This window comes from Babylonia areolata, chromosome 1, assembly GCF_041734735.1.
Source record: "Babylonia areolata isolate BAREFJ2019XMU chromosome 1, ASM4173473v1, whole genome shotgun sequence".
NCBI classification, from domain to species: domain Eukaryota; kingdom Metazoa; phylum Mollusca; class Gastropoda; order Neogastropoda; family Buccinidae; genus Babylonia; species Babylonia areolata.
The window spans coordinates 6,003,051-6,018,130 of record NC_134876.1 but is presented as its reverse complement, the minus strand read 5'-3'; the positions used below and the strand labels follow the sequence as shown (position 1 = coordinate 6,018,130).

The window sequence follows — 15,080 nt, the reverse complement described above, 5'->3', positions numbered from 1 at the left end:
TGAGAATATGTGGCAGCAGTCCTGGCCTGGGGATGCTGACCTCAACACCAAGCTCTGGGGGACGGCAGCCAATCTTCACCGGACGTCTGAGTTTGTGGCATCCCTCGAACTTTGACCCTGACTGCGTAGCTGTCAAACACAAAGAAGAAGAAGAGCATAGTGTTGCGTCTTTTGGGAAACGTGCTCTAGTCCAATTTTCCCCCACACCACCACCTGGGTGTGAAGCGGTACCTGACTTCAGTCAGGGGAGGGTACAAACAGTGGAAGGATGGAATCTGGCCCCATCTTTCTCATGCTGAGCCCTAGACACAGTGGACATGAATTCACTACGCCCATTGTTGTAAGACACCAAGGAACCTTTAACCTTTCTTTTTTTTTCTTTCTTTTTTTTTCTTTTTTTAGAGGCATTTTAACACTGGTAGAAAGCTGAATGATTACTTGATGCAGATACTTCTGTTATCCTGATTTATTTCCCTGAAATCCAAAACTGTAATGATACACATTAGTGTGCAAGAACACGCATGAACACTCACACACACACACACACACACACACACACACACACACACACACACACACACACACACACACACATACAAACACAGACATGTATATGCCATGCACCCCCACCCCAACCCCCACACACACACACTGATCATGCATGAACAAGAAGACTGAATGTTGCTGAACTGACCTTCACTTCTCAAAAAAACACCAAGCCCACAGCTATTTGAAATATCTTAAATATTTTCCATACATGGAGGTCTGTGTCTTTCAACAGACTTTTTAAAAACCTTAAAAACATCAAATGCCAAAAATCTAAGGGAGCCTATTGAAATACTTGACATTTTGAGTGCCAGCATTTTGGTCACAATCTTCTTCCAGGATTAAGTTTTTATATATCATTATTTTACTTCACTTTTACTTTATATTCAAATCCAACCGGAACATTTTGCAGCTGTGCTTTAACATAGACAGAAATGATGTTTTTGTTTTTGTTTTTATCAGTAATACAGAAGCCGAATCTAAAACTTTTACACAAAAAAAACCCAAGTCATGTTTAAAGACTCTTAAGAACTTTTAAAAAAGCATGTCAAATTTTATGAATTCTTAAAAACTTTTTAAACCTGTATGAATCTTGCTGGTATATCATCTAAACACAGACCTTTGCATAATACTGAACCAGGTATGTAGAACCACCACACAAAATAAAACAGATCAGTCTCTTACCAGTGCTAGAAACCTGTTCCTGCCGGGTGTAGAACTTCTGGACTGATGCTCCTTTAGGTCTGCGACTGTTGTGTTTCAAAACACACACACACACACATTACACACATTTTTAAGACAAGAACTCCAAGAAGCAACCTTCTTTTTCCTTTTACTTTATGAACCAATGTACTAACTCACTTCACCAATATATAAATCCAAAGTGGAACACACCTAAATAAAATCAGTAAAAAAAAACAAAAACACCAAAAAACTGCTAAGGAGGATAACTTTTGCTTGTTTGTTGTTGTTGTTGTTTTATTATTGTTTGGGTTTTTTTTAAACAGTGTACAAAAGAGCCTTGTGTTATGATTTAGTTTTCCTATAATATAACATCAGGGTATCATCCAACCCAACTTCAATTTTTTTTTTTTTTAATTCATGTACAGAATTGTGAATGCCAATCATTATCATTGTAATCATAGTTACTACATCATCAGTGTAATTATAGTTACTACTATCACTGTACTTGTCGTTATTATCGTAAACTGCGTCACACATTTTCTCAGGCAAGGAATTTACTAGGCAAAATTTTCCTTTCCACAGTGAGTGAGTCGATGACAGCTGCAGAAACATTCATGCTATACTGACCTGCTCTGCTCGGTTCTGTTCAAAGGTAGAATGTCATCCGACAGCCAGCTGTCTCCAGTCTCAGAACGGAACATGCTGGAAGAGACAAAGAAACAGACTTTTTTCTTCTTCTGCGTTCACTCGCATGCACACGAGTGGGCTTTTACGTGTATGACCGTTTTTACCCCACCATGTAGGCAGCCATACTCTGTTTTCGGGGGGGTGCATGCTGGGTATGTTCTTGTTTCCATAACCCGCCGAACGCTGACATGGATTACAGGATCTTTAATGTGTGTATTTGATCTTATGCTTGCATATACACACGAAGGGGGTTCAGGCACTAGCAGGTCTGCACATATGCTGACCTGGGAGATCGTAAAAATATCTACCCTTTACCCACGAGGCGCTGTCACCATGATTCGAACCCGTGACCCTCAGATTGACAGTCCAATGCTTTAACTACGCAGCTACTGTGCCCGTCAAAAGAAACAGACAAAAATAGTTAGGTTTCTTGTGAAACGCTCCATTTTGTTTATGTCTTTCTTTTCTTTTATTATCGTTTTCTTCTTTCCTGTAAATGTAGATGTTACTGTCTGCTATCATTATTTGAAACCTTTTTTTTTTTTTTTAATTGATGAAAAATACATATATTCAGTTCTGTTTGTATTTCTTTTTATCACAACAGATTCCTCTGTGTGAAATTCTGGCTACTACAGCGCCACCCATTTTTTTGTATTTTTTTTCCTGTGTGCAGTTTTATTTGTTTTTCTTAGTGGATTTTTCTACAGAATTTTGCCAGGAACAACCCTTTTGTTGCCGTGGGTTCTCTTATGTGCGCTAAGTGCATGCTGTACACAGGAACTCGGTTTATCATCTCATCCGAATGACTAGCATCCAGACCACTACTCAAGGTCTAGTGGAAGGGGAGAAAATATCGACGGCTGAGCTATGATTCAGCGTAATGTAATCACAAATCATGTTTTATTTCACAAATGTAAAAATCAGTTTGCAATTAATTTATAACAATATAAATAGCCATCCAGCAACAAGTGAACAATATCGCCAAATGCAACAAGGACACAGGATCTTCCAGTGTGGCAGTTTTTGTGTGTGTATGTGTGTGTGTGTGTGTGTGTGAGTGTGTGTATGTGTGTGCGTGTGTGCATGTGCACGTGAGTGCGTGTGCGAGTGCATAACCGTATACATGAGCTTATGTATCTGAAGGCTCATATGCTTTTATGTGTAGTGCTGAACATTTGTTTGTACTTTTATATCTGTGAGACTGCATGTTTGTTACATATTGTGTGTGTGTGTGTGTGTGTGTGTGTGTGTGTGTGCATGTATGTGTGTGTGTGTGTGCGCGCGCACGCGTGAGCACGTGTGTGTGTGTGTGAGTTAATTTACACTTATTTTCATATTCATTATTGTTATTCACTTTATTTGCATCTTTTTTTGTTTCTTTTCTTTTTTCAACCATTCTAAATCATCAAATCATTCATCTTACATGTCTGTTTATTCATTTTTGTATCTTATCTTACGTCTTTTTTTCTTCTTTTTTTTTTCTTCTTTTTTTCTGGTTGTTTTTCTGTTGTTGTTTTTTTGGGGGGTTTTTTTGTTTGTTTGTTTTTTGTTTTTTCCCTCAAGACCTGACTAATCGCGTTCAGTTATGCTGCTGGTCAGACATCTGCTTAGCAGATTTGGTGTAGTGTATATGGACTTTGTCCAAATGCAGTGACGTCTCCTTGACTAACTGAACTGAACTGAACTAATAATGGGTTTTTTTGTTGTTGTTTTTAAGAGGAAACAGCATTTACAATAAAATTACAATAAAAAGGTGACAATAAATAAACTTACAAAATGCACACCACTCTCTCACAGTTTTTTTTTTTTATAAATAGGAACAGATATAGAAATAAAATAAAAACATAAAAAAAACACATCCTGATCATTAAAACAATAAACACACTGGATATGTCTCAAATAATTTGTTCTGGTTTGAACTGATTTTAATCTGCAAAATAAATTATTTCTCTTGTAATGTTATGAATAGATAACTGGTTTTCTGACATTTCATGAGGAAAATAAAGATCAGTCATTGAATAGTACACAACTTTTGCTCAAAGATCTTGATTAGTTGGTGACAAGATGCAAATAATTCAGAAGAATGAATCAAATGCTAGGAAATTTTATAACCAAGCTTCTTCAATTCATAAGAATATCTCACTTGTAAGGATCTGGTAATTTTCATCATTTTTACCTGTCTCTCAATGATATACATAAGAAAAAGAAGTCCCTCCCATTTTTTCACTGATCCTTCCAATCTTAATATCACTCAGAAATGTTTAACGAAACTCAATCAAATCAAATTTGTTATCACACAAGCAAAAAAAAAAACAACCCAACAGAAAAAACAACACAGATTTAAACTGCCACAAATCAACTACATTAAACACACACACACATGACTTACTTTGGCGTCAGGTCATAATCAATGGCCACAAACTGAGCTCGGTCTGCGTAAATATCCTCCTCTTCCGAATATTCCGATCCATAGTGCTCGTACCGCTTGAAGAGATATTCATCTTCCGCGCGCATGGATCCCTGAAGTCCCCCCTTGTGCTCTTCCTTCCCTCTCCTTGCCTTCACACCGTCCTTGGTCAACAATGGAGACATTTCTGTGCCCTGTTCCACTCCTCTGGCCTGATTGAGTGGACCGTCAGATTCACCCGCACTTAATTTCCCAGCTGAAAAAAAAAACCAACAGAAACACACACACACATAAATGATATTTTGAAATCAGAGACAATATATCTTTAACACCTTGGCTGCTACTGGTGAGTTTGCTTGTCCGTAAATCACTTCACCTCAGTGAGATAAGACAGAGCTTACAGGTGAGCTTGTCACTCACTTTACTGTATTTGGACTCCTACCTCTTGGTACTGCCTTGCTTGTGTTAACTCATTCTACACCAGGTACAAGTTAACTCATATCATGATTATTTAACCTGTGATCCAGGTATGAGCATTCTCGTACCAACCAACTATTCTAATTTCATTCATTCTTGCTTGGTACAGCTGGCACTCTCAACTGAACCATGTGCGGATTCTGGAAGCATGAAAACGAAGCTTTGTTTGACCAATTAAATCAACAATTCTCCATTCATTTTCACTGTTTTAGTGAACCACCCTGAGGGTTTTCTGCAGCGGTCTCATGTAGTGCTGGGCCAGGGCAGTTGTAGCAGGCATGTGGCTGTGGGGTAGAATGAGTCTTTTTGACTCACTTGTTTAAACAAAGTGAGTCTATGTTTTAACCCGGTGTTCGGTTGTCTGTATGTGTGTGCATGTGTTTTTGTCTGTGTGTCCGTGGTAAACTTTAACAATGACATTTTCTCTGCAAATACTTTGTCAGTTGACACCAAATTAGGCATAAAAATAGGAAAAATTCAGTTCTTTCCAGTCATCTTGTTTAAAACAATACTGCACCTCTGGGATGGGCACAAAAAAATAAAAAAATGAAGCCTAATTATATGCAAACTGCATTTACTGTTATGTTTATATTTTTTGTATTCTCTAAACTTGGCACTTTGATCTGATATTCTGACCCAACAACAAGAGCAGTCATTATTATCATTTTTTTGTTCAAACAGGAACTTCTTTTGCTGAGCATGGAAGTTTTATTTATTTTGCAAATGTTTTTGGTGCAGATAGTAAAAAAGGGATATTACTCTGTAATTAATGCAGGGGACTTAATTTGCTTTAAACTGATCTTTCTCATCTTAAACATTACATTTTGAAATTATAATCAACACATAAAAAGCTTGGATTTTTTTTTAAGTGTATCACAAGTGAGTCTTGAAGGCCTTGCCTCTCTTGTTTTTTAAATCAGGTACACCACTGATAAGCACAAGAAAAGTAACAATGACGTTCTGCATTCCCAACGTGCCACACTCATCTCATTTCACCCAGGTTCAGCAGTCAAGGGGTTAAAGAATGCAGATGCCAATAAAGTAATGCATGTCTTATATGCCACTGATCGTTTCATACCTGCTCTGGTTTTGTAATGCAACAATTATTATTTCTTTGGAAAGTCTTACCACCCTGAATCGGAGTGATGGCCTAGCGGTAACGCGTCCGCCTAGGAAGCGAGAGAATCTGAGCGAACTGGTTCGAATCACGGCTCAGCTGCCGATATTTTCTCCCCCTCCACTAGACATTGAGTGGTGGTCTGGACGCTAGTCATTCGGATGAGACGATAAACCGAGGTCCCGTGTGCAGCATGCACTTAGCGCACGTAAAAGATCCCATGGCAACAAAAGGTTTGTTCCTGGCAAAATTCTGTAGAAAAATCCACTTTGATAGGAAAAACAAATAAAACTGCACGCAGGAAAAATACTAAAAAAAAAAGGGGTGGCGCTGTAGTGTAGCGACGCGCTCTCCCTGGGGACAGCAGCCCGAATTTCACACAGAGAAATCTGTTGTGATAAAAAGAGAAATACAATACAATTTGAGTCATTCTTTATTTTCTTTCCAAAATGCTTACGTTTTGTGATATTCTGCACAGTAATGTCTCCTTTACTAGATATGCCATCTAGGATGACACATCTTTCTTTGGATGGCTATGAATTAGGGGTGGAGGTTCTCTGTTCTTGTTTTTGGTTTTGTTTGTTCGTTCTTAATTCTCTTACACATATTTTATAATACAATAGTATGGCATGTGCAAGCATTTTGTTTTCCTTTTTGCTTTTGTGTTGTTGGTCTTCAATACTTTTCTTGTTTGATTTCAATATTCTGCTGGATTATAGCTGACATTACAAAGCGGACTCGAACTGCATAACTGCTTTTACAAACATTATAGCACTGCCAGAGTATTATTCTCAATACTCAGATTACACAGCCCTGTTTGACACCATCACACTCACTTGATTTTCGACTGACAGAGCTCTTGTGGCGAGATGATTTCAAATCACGTTCCGATTTGGATCGTAACGTGTCTTCCCTTTCTCCAGGTGTGTCTGGGTCAAACTCGGACATGCTCAGTGTGGCGACAGACCCTCGTGACGCTCCAGGTGTCATTGTGTCCCAGCGACTGCTCATCTTCTGAGTCTGGCAACACAGATATGGTCACATTTTGTTAACTCACTCAGTACGGCCAGTCCTCTCTTCTCCTCTACACAGACCCCTCGGATGTCCAGTGGGTGTCTGAATGACCCAACCTTTAGCTTCCGTCAGCAGAATTGTGGTATTCTTTGTTAACATTCACGTCTTCACTATAAGAGCCTTCCGCTTGCAATATTTTGATGATGGTAATTGGGGTGAAACGCTGTTAACATCGTCTCTTTTGCCGTTCGTATGGAAAGAGTTAACAGAAAAGAAGTTGAGTTCAGTTCACCTGCTGAAGGAGGTGTCACTGCAATCATACCAGTCCATATACGCTACAATGATGGAGTCTCTCGTCGGTCCAACAGATGAGTCGGCAGGCAGGCTTATCTGTCGCTGTGTGTCCTCATATGGGAGAAGAGGCCGATTCTGGATGCGCAGCACTTCCCACAGGTCTTGCAAGGGAAAACGTCTCCAGAAGTTGAGCCCTGCTTCCTTCACTGACACTTCTCCTTAATGGCCACCATTCTCTTGATTTCAAACGTCTTTATGCCACTAGAGCACAGCATCCTCCAGCAACAGCGGTCAAGGGCATCAGTTTCCCAGGAAGCGATGTCTGTGTCACAGGCTTTGAGGTTTGTCTTCAAGGTGTCCTTGAAGCACTTGCAGTGTCTTCCAAGTTCACGGTGGCCTTCCTTCAGCTGGCCATACAAAAGCATCTTCGGGTCTTTGTATACGCTTCATATAAGCATCTTCATATACGCTACATCACATCTGCTAAACAGATGCTTGACCAGCAGCATAACACAATGCGCTTAGTCAGGCCTTGAGGGGAAATAAAACCAATTAAAATGAATTTTGATAAACAGATAATTAAATAAACAGATAAATGAATAAATGAACAAAAGATAAGAAAAAGAAAAGAAGTTTCAATAACAACGTATGTGGAAATGTTTATGTATGTGGAAATGTTTCTATCACACTTTCCCATAAAGAGAAGAAAGAATATTTATTCAAATCTAACCCTCTTGCATGCACAAATTTCTCAGAGACACTCTTTCAATTGTTTGGCCGCAGCTGGAGTAAATGTCACTGGTTTAAATAAGGAGAAAAAAAGAGAAAAAAGTCTCAGTGATTATGCATATGGAAATGTTTCCATCACACTTTGCCTTGAGGACAAGAAGGAAATTTTCATAGACTGATATATCATTATATATTATATAATCAAGGCACACCATTCCGTATCTGCAGCATGTGTGTGTGCATGCCTGCTTGTGTGTATGTATATGTCTGTGTGTCTGTGTGTCTGAGCACATGTGTGTGTGTGTGTGTGTGTGTGCATCGATAGGCATACATCTATGTATGGATGGTTGTACAAACAGGTGTGTTGATAAACGTATGCTTGGTTTCATATGTGTGCTCTGTTCTCTTTTTGTGAATGGAAAATAATATTTTTTTGAAATAAAACAAAATCAATCAACCCAACCTCTGTTGCCTTGCTGTCATAGGAGGAGGTAGGATCATTGGTGGAGAGGCTGGAGACCCACATCTGTATCCTTTCCCTGGTGTCACCACCACCCTTGTTTTTCTTGTCCGACACCAGCTTCTCACTGATTGCCTTCAGGGCACCTTGCTGTGATGACAGACATTTTCATTTGTTTCATATCAGACGGGCGCAATACCTGAGTGTTTAAACCGTTGGACTTTCTTCTTCTTCTTCTTCTTCTGCGTTCGTGGGCTGCAACTCCACATTCACTTGTATGCACACGAGTGGGCTTTTACGTGTATGACCGTTTTTACCCCGCCATGTAGGCAGCCATACTCTGTTTTCGGGGGGGTGCATGCTGGGTATCTTCTTGTTTCCATAACCCACCGAACGCTGACATGGATTACAGGATCTTTAATGTGCGTATTTGATCTTCTACTTGCATATACACATGAAGGGGGTTCAGGCACTAGCAGGTCTGCACATATGCTGACCTGGGAGATCGGAAAAATCTCCACTCTTTACCCACCAGGCGCCGTCACCGTGATTCGAACCCAGGACCCTCAGACTGACAGTCCAACGCTTTAACCACTCGGCTATTGCGCCTGTCATTGGACTTTCAATCTGAGGATCCCAGGTTCGACACAACACAAGCTTTACATTATTGTCAGCGCCATCTCACTGTCTCCAAGAACTTCTGGAAGACCCACGCTGCTTCAGTCAGCATGGTTGGTAAATGGGAGCACCCCACACCTCTCCCACCACTTCGCACGCACACACACACACACACACACACACACATGCAAAGCTGTGCAGAAAGCCTGATCTCAACTGACCCTGTTAGTATTAGTATTATCATTAATATTTTCATTGTTGTTGTCAGTGGTAGTTGCGGTAATAGTAGTTTGGGGGTTTTTTGTGTTTTTGTTGTTGTTGTTTTTCTTGTTTAGTTTAGTTTTGTCTTGCACTTCAACCTTCTTTTCATTGTCAAATAATGTGTGTATTTTCGCCATTGCGTTTGTGTATTGCTTGTTACATATGAACGAGCACAATATAAGCTCATGCTTGTTGTTGCTCAAGTCTTCTTAATTGAACGCTGTACTGCACCTTGTTTCTTGATATTAAAAACGTTTAAGCCAACTGACCCTGTCCTCTTTGGTGTTTAAAGGTCTGCTGATGCCAAGCGAGGACATGAGGTTCACCAGTCCCTCCTGCCCCTGTTCACCCATCATTTCATTCAGCGCCTCTATCGCTTCCTCTCGTATGTCTTCCTGCACAACACACACAGGGGGAAATAATCATGGAGAAAACTGGTGGCAGGATAATTATCTATCATGATTACTGGTAATCAGCCCTCTCCTGATGACAGCGATTATAGTAAATTACCTTTTGATTTATTTTCGAGACAGGGCAAACCAGCCACTTTACCAGAACCCTAATAACAGTGATAACAATAACGATATAGATAATCATAATCATCATCATCATAATGATGATAATAATAATAATGATGATGATGATGATGATGATAATAATAATAATGATAAGAAGAAGAAGAAGAAGAAGAAGAAGAAAAAAGGTCATTATTTAGCCCTTACATCTTGTCCAAAGACAATACCAAAGCACCATCACACCAGTAATTCACATGCACAAGCATGACTCTGACTCTGATTCAGAGGGCTGAAAGAAGCCCCTACCTTGGTGTCCGACAGGCCCGGCAAGATGGCCGAGAGGAGATCTTTGCGGCTGATTCCCAGCTGTCGCAGCGTCCACAGGCTCTTTTTGCGAATCAGGGCGGCCACGTGACTTGTCTGCTTGGTCAGCTTGTCTCCGCACTTGTTCATGTAACGCTGCGGCATTCCTATCTCCCTGTGGACGGAAGGAGGACAGATGCAGAACAACATCTATTATTCGTCACATTCCTATCTCCCTGTGGACGGAAGGAGGACAGATGCAGAATTCAGCCCAGCAGATGTCTGGTTGTCGTTATAACAAACACTCACTCACAAGAAACTCATGACAAAAATACAGGTCTTCGATACCATTGTTCTTCAGAGTATGGTGGCCACTCACAAGAAACTCATGACAAAAATACAGGTCTTCGATACCATTGTTCTTCAGAGTATGGTGGCCACTCACAAGAAACTCATGACAAAAATACAGGTCTTCGATACCATTGTTCTTCAGAGTATGGTGGCCACTCACAAGAAACTCATGACAAAAATACAGGTCCTCGATACCATTGTTCTTCAGAGTATGGTGGCCACTCACAAGAAACTCATGACAAAAATACAGGTCTTCGATACCACTGTTCTTCAGAGTATGGTGGCCACTCACAAGAAACTCATGACAAAAATACAGGTCTTCGATACCATTGTTCTTCAGAGTATGGTGGCCACTCACAAGAAACTCATGACAAAAATACAGGTCTTCGATACCATTGTTCTTCAGAGTATGGTGGCCACTCACAGGAAACTCATGACAAAAATACAGGTCTTCGATACCACTGTTCTTCAGAGTATGGTGGCCATTTTCAAACTGGGGAGGGGTGGGTAGGGGGGCAGTCATACCAATTTACAGGTCCCATTTGGCAACAGGGGCAATGAATTCATTTTCACCGTATCCAGGGCTTGGCCTAATCCTCTCCTTCTGCTGTTTTAACCTTCCCGATCTGAAGCGAAGAGCCCATATATATCTGGGTGGATTGAGGAAAATGCCTTTCTGATAGACACAACACCATTCCGAAATGGGGCCTCGAATCATGATTAGTGGTGAACAAGTTCAATGCCTAGTCAGTACTGATTGTGGCATTGTTGAAAAAAAAAAAAAAAAAAAGAAGTGTTTTGAGAAGTGTGAGTGCATGCATCTGTGAGTGTGCAAGCAAGCTAGAAGGAACACTTTTTGTGTGTGTGTGTGTGTGTGTGTGTGTGTGTGTGTGTATAAGACTTATAAAATCTAACAGCATGTACCCACAGCATATACGCATATCTGTGTGTATGTGTTTGTGTGTGCGTTTGTGTGTATGTATGTGTGCACGCATGTGCATATGTGTGTGTGTGTGTGTGTGTGTGTGTTGTGTACATGTGTGTGCATGCAAATGGGCACTTGCATGTAAACATGCACACAGATGCATTTGCTTCAAACATACACACATGAGTTTAAAAAAACTTTTAAAATCGAATAAATCCCACCTTCTTCTTCTTCTGCTGCGTTCGTGGGCTTCAACTCCCACATTCACTCGTATATACGCGAGTGGGCTTTTTACGTGTATGACCGTTTTTACCCCGCCATGTAGGCAGCCATACTCTGCTTTCGGGGGTGTGCATGCTGGGTATGTTCTTGTTTCCATAACCCACCGAACGCTGACATGGATTACAGGATCTTTAACGTGTGTATTTGATCTTATGCTTGCGTATACACACGAAGGGGGTTCAGGCACTGGCAGGTCTGCACATATGTTGACCTGGGAGATCGTAAAAATCTCCACCCTTTACCCACCAGGCGCCGTCACCGTGATTCGAACCCGGGACCCTCAGATCGAAAGTCCAATGCTTTAACCATTCGGCTATGGCGCCCGTCTAATAAATCCCACCAATAACTCAGTCTTTCATCAATTAATGCAAACAAAACAAAAAAAATAAACAACAACAACAACACTTTCTCTGATGATCTTCCAAAGCTTACAGCAAACCAATGAAAAGAATATCAACAACAAGAGAGGCAAGGCCTTCAAGACTCACTTGTGATACACTGAAAAAAAATCCAAGCTTTTTATGTATTGTGTATAATTTCAAAATGTAATGTTTAAGATGAGAAAGATCAGTTTAAAGCGAATTAAGTCCCCTAGCATTAATTACAGAGTAATTTCCCTTTTTTACTATCTGCACCAAAACGTTTGCAAAATAAATAAAACTTCCATGCTTAGCAAAAGAAGTTCCTGTTTGAACAAAAAATGAAAATAATGACTGCTCTTGTTGTTGGGTCAGAATATCAGATCAAAGTGCCAAGTTCAGAGAATACAAAAAATATAAATATAACAGTAAATGCAGTTTGCATATAATTAGGCTTCTTTTTTATTTTTTTAGTGCCCATCCCAGAGGTGCAATATTGTTTTAAACAAGATGACTGGAAAGAACTGAATTTTTCCTATTTTTATGCCTAATTTGGCGTCAACTGACAAAGTATTTGCAGAGAAAATGTCAATGTTAAAGTTTACCACGGACACACACACACACACACACAGACAACCGAACACCGGGTTAAAACATAGACTCACTTTGTTTACACAAGTGAGTCAATAAAACCAACTTAACACTTCTCCCATGACCCATGCACCACCCGCTCACCTGGCAATGGCAACGATGTAGTCACAGACTTTGTTGTAGTGGGCCACCTCCCCTCTGTCCACAAAGGCCAGCAGAGCATCCATGACAGGTTCCAGCGCAGGTGCCACGCCCAAGGGGAACCACTCCTCCTTGACGATCCTCTGCAGCAAGCCCAGCTCCTGCTCCGTCAGCTCTCGTCTGTAGGTTCCAGACTTACCAGGGGTGCGGAGATGGCCCGACTTTGAGAATACACAATACGGAACACCTTATAATAATGACAATAATGATAACAACAACAACAAAAACAATAATAATAATAATAATGATGATGATCATAATGATAATAATAATAATAACAATAATAACAGTAATGATAATAAAGGATTTATATCTACAGAACACTGAATCTTTTACAGAGACAAATCAAAGCGCTTACACAAATTATTCACACACATGCATAACTCTGATAATCACAGTTAAAAGACTGCACAGATATCATAAACATGTATAAACAATATGCTATTCAACAGTATTTTAAATCAATATGTCTCACACACACATACAGAGATACTGTAGCATACATTTCATGGAGTCACATAATGATTTATTAATCACTGTTGCTTAATTATAGCTTAATTTGTTTTGGAATAAAGCAGCATTAAATTTTGTAATGCAGACGTCTTTGCCTGCAGGCAGAAGCTGATAATAAGTTTGCCTGAGTACGGCTGCTGTCGCTTGAAATGCGTGTGGCTTTCTGCCACACTGACACTGTTACCTATCACTTTAGAAATATCTGTCCACTGACGCAACATCTAGACTTGTCGTTTCTCTCATTCTCTCTCGCCTTGACTACTGTAACTCTCTATTGTCTGGTTTGCCTGCTTCATCCATTCAGTCCCTTCAGCGCATACAAAATTCTGCTGCCCAACTCGTCCTCAGAAAGCAAAGATCTGAGCACATCACTCCTCTTTTGCAACATCTCCACTGGCTCCCTGTCTCAAGTACAAGATCAGCACTCTATGCTACAAATGTATTCACAAATCAGCCCCTTCCTATCTCTGTGGCTGCCTTCACCTCTACACTCCATCTCGCTCACTACGATCAGCTTCGGATCCACTCCACTTACGCATACCCAGATTCAAACTCTCGACTGTTGGACACCGTTCTTTCTCTGTCTCTGGACCTTGCAATTGGAATGAACTTCCTCTTTCGCTTCGTCAAGTCTCCACACTCAGCTCTTTCAAGTCTGGCCTTAAAACCCACCTCTTCCCAAAATAGCCTCCCTTCCCTGCCTCTTCCTTGTCTTTAGTTTCTCCAGTTTTAGAGTTATGCGTGCGTGAGAATGACTGGTGCGAAAGCGCTTAGATTTGTCTATGCACAAGATTCAGCGCTATATAAGTACCATTATTATTATTATTATTATCATTTAGCTGCCCTGTCACCTTTTTCCCCTGTGACTGCGTCTGTGTGCGGTCAAAGGACGCCTCCTTCCCGTCGTGCTGTGATCCCTTCCGCGTTCTCTCCTCTTGCTGGCCGCCAGCAGCGCTGATGCCTCTGGGATGATCCTCCTGAGACTCTGGGCCTTTCTGCAGAGTGTGTGCATGTCGCTATAAGCAAGTTGATGAAATTTGCAAAATGTTGTCCAAATACACTTTTGGGGTTAAAAAGACATTTGTGTTTTCTCAACTTTTATTTGACACTGTTGTGTGTTCTGGACATGAAATCATTATTTCGTAGTAATCCTCCATACTCCAACAGGAGTGAAAGGACAATTAAAACTTGAAACTTGTAAAAAAAAAAATAATAATAATAATAACAAGAGGAAGAAAAGAAAAAAAAGAAGAAATTTTTCTAATTACATTCTGCTTTCCTCCGACGAAAAAGGCTCAAAGCAAATTAGACAAATGATTAGAGAATAGTGACACAAATTAAAATGACTGAAGTAAAAAAATTAAAAAAAGCAACACACACACACACACACTAACACACACACTAACACACACACAGCGCCCACACTGCACCCATCCACAATTTCCCCATCCACAGCTGCACCCACCTCAGCCTGTTCTTTCTCCTCAGCGGCAGAGTCCTCCATCAGGGTGGCCGATGCGCTGCCTGCGGTGGGCAGTCGGAAGGACAGAGACTTCTCCTTCTTTGGGGCAGGCACCTCCATCACGGGCTTGGGCCGCGATGCTATCCGCATGTCCATGTTGGCCGACAGGTCGATGCTCACGTTCTTCTGAGCTAGCTTGCGGGTGCTCTTGTCTGAGGTGGGAAATTCACTGATTGATTAATCATTTGATTACTTATTGATTAATCAATGGATTGATTCATGTA

At 40.6% G+C, this 15,080-nt stretch overlaps 1 protein-coding gene across 1 annotated transcript in view; it reads right to left on the bottom strand.

The window, feature by feature from the left end:
* Window positions 1-15,080, bottom strand: part of LOC143290640 (uncharacterized) — a 66,166-nt gene that overhangs the window by 13,400 nt on the left and 37,686 nt on the right. The window contains exons 13-22 of the mRNA XM_076600215.1: window positions 14,758-15,008; window positions 14,186-14,329; window positions 12,765-12,982; window positions 10,116-10,287; window positions 9,564-9,689; window positions 8,419-8,565; window positions 6,755-6,938; window positions 4,307-4,580; window positions 1,858-1,932; window positions 1,231-1,295 (exon numbers count right to left, since the gene is read on the bottom strand). Coding sequence (XP_076456330.1) covers window positions 1,231-1,295; window positions 1,858-1,932; window positions 4,307-4,580; window positions 6,755-6,938; window positions 8,419-8,565; window positions 9,564-9,689; window positions 10,116-10,287; window positions 12,765-12,982; window positions 14,186-14,329; window positions 14,758-15,008 — 1,656 coding nt within the window. The remainder of the gene's footprint in view (window positions 1-1,230; window positions 1,296-1,857; window positions 1,933-4,306; window positions 4,581-6,754; window positions 6,939-8,418; window positions 8,566-9,563; window positions 9,690-10,115; window positions 10,288-12,764; window positions 12,983-14,185; window positions 14,330-14,757; window positions 15,009-15,080) is intronic.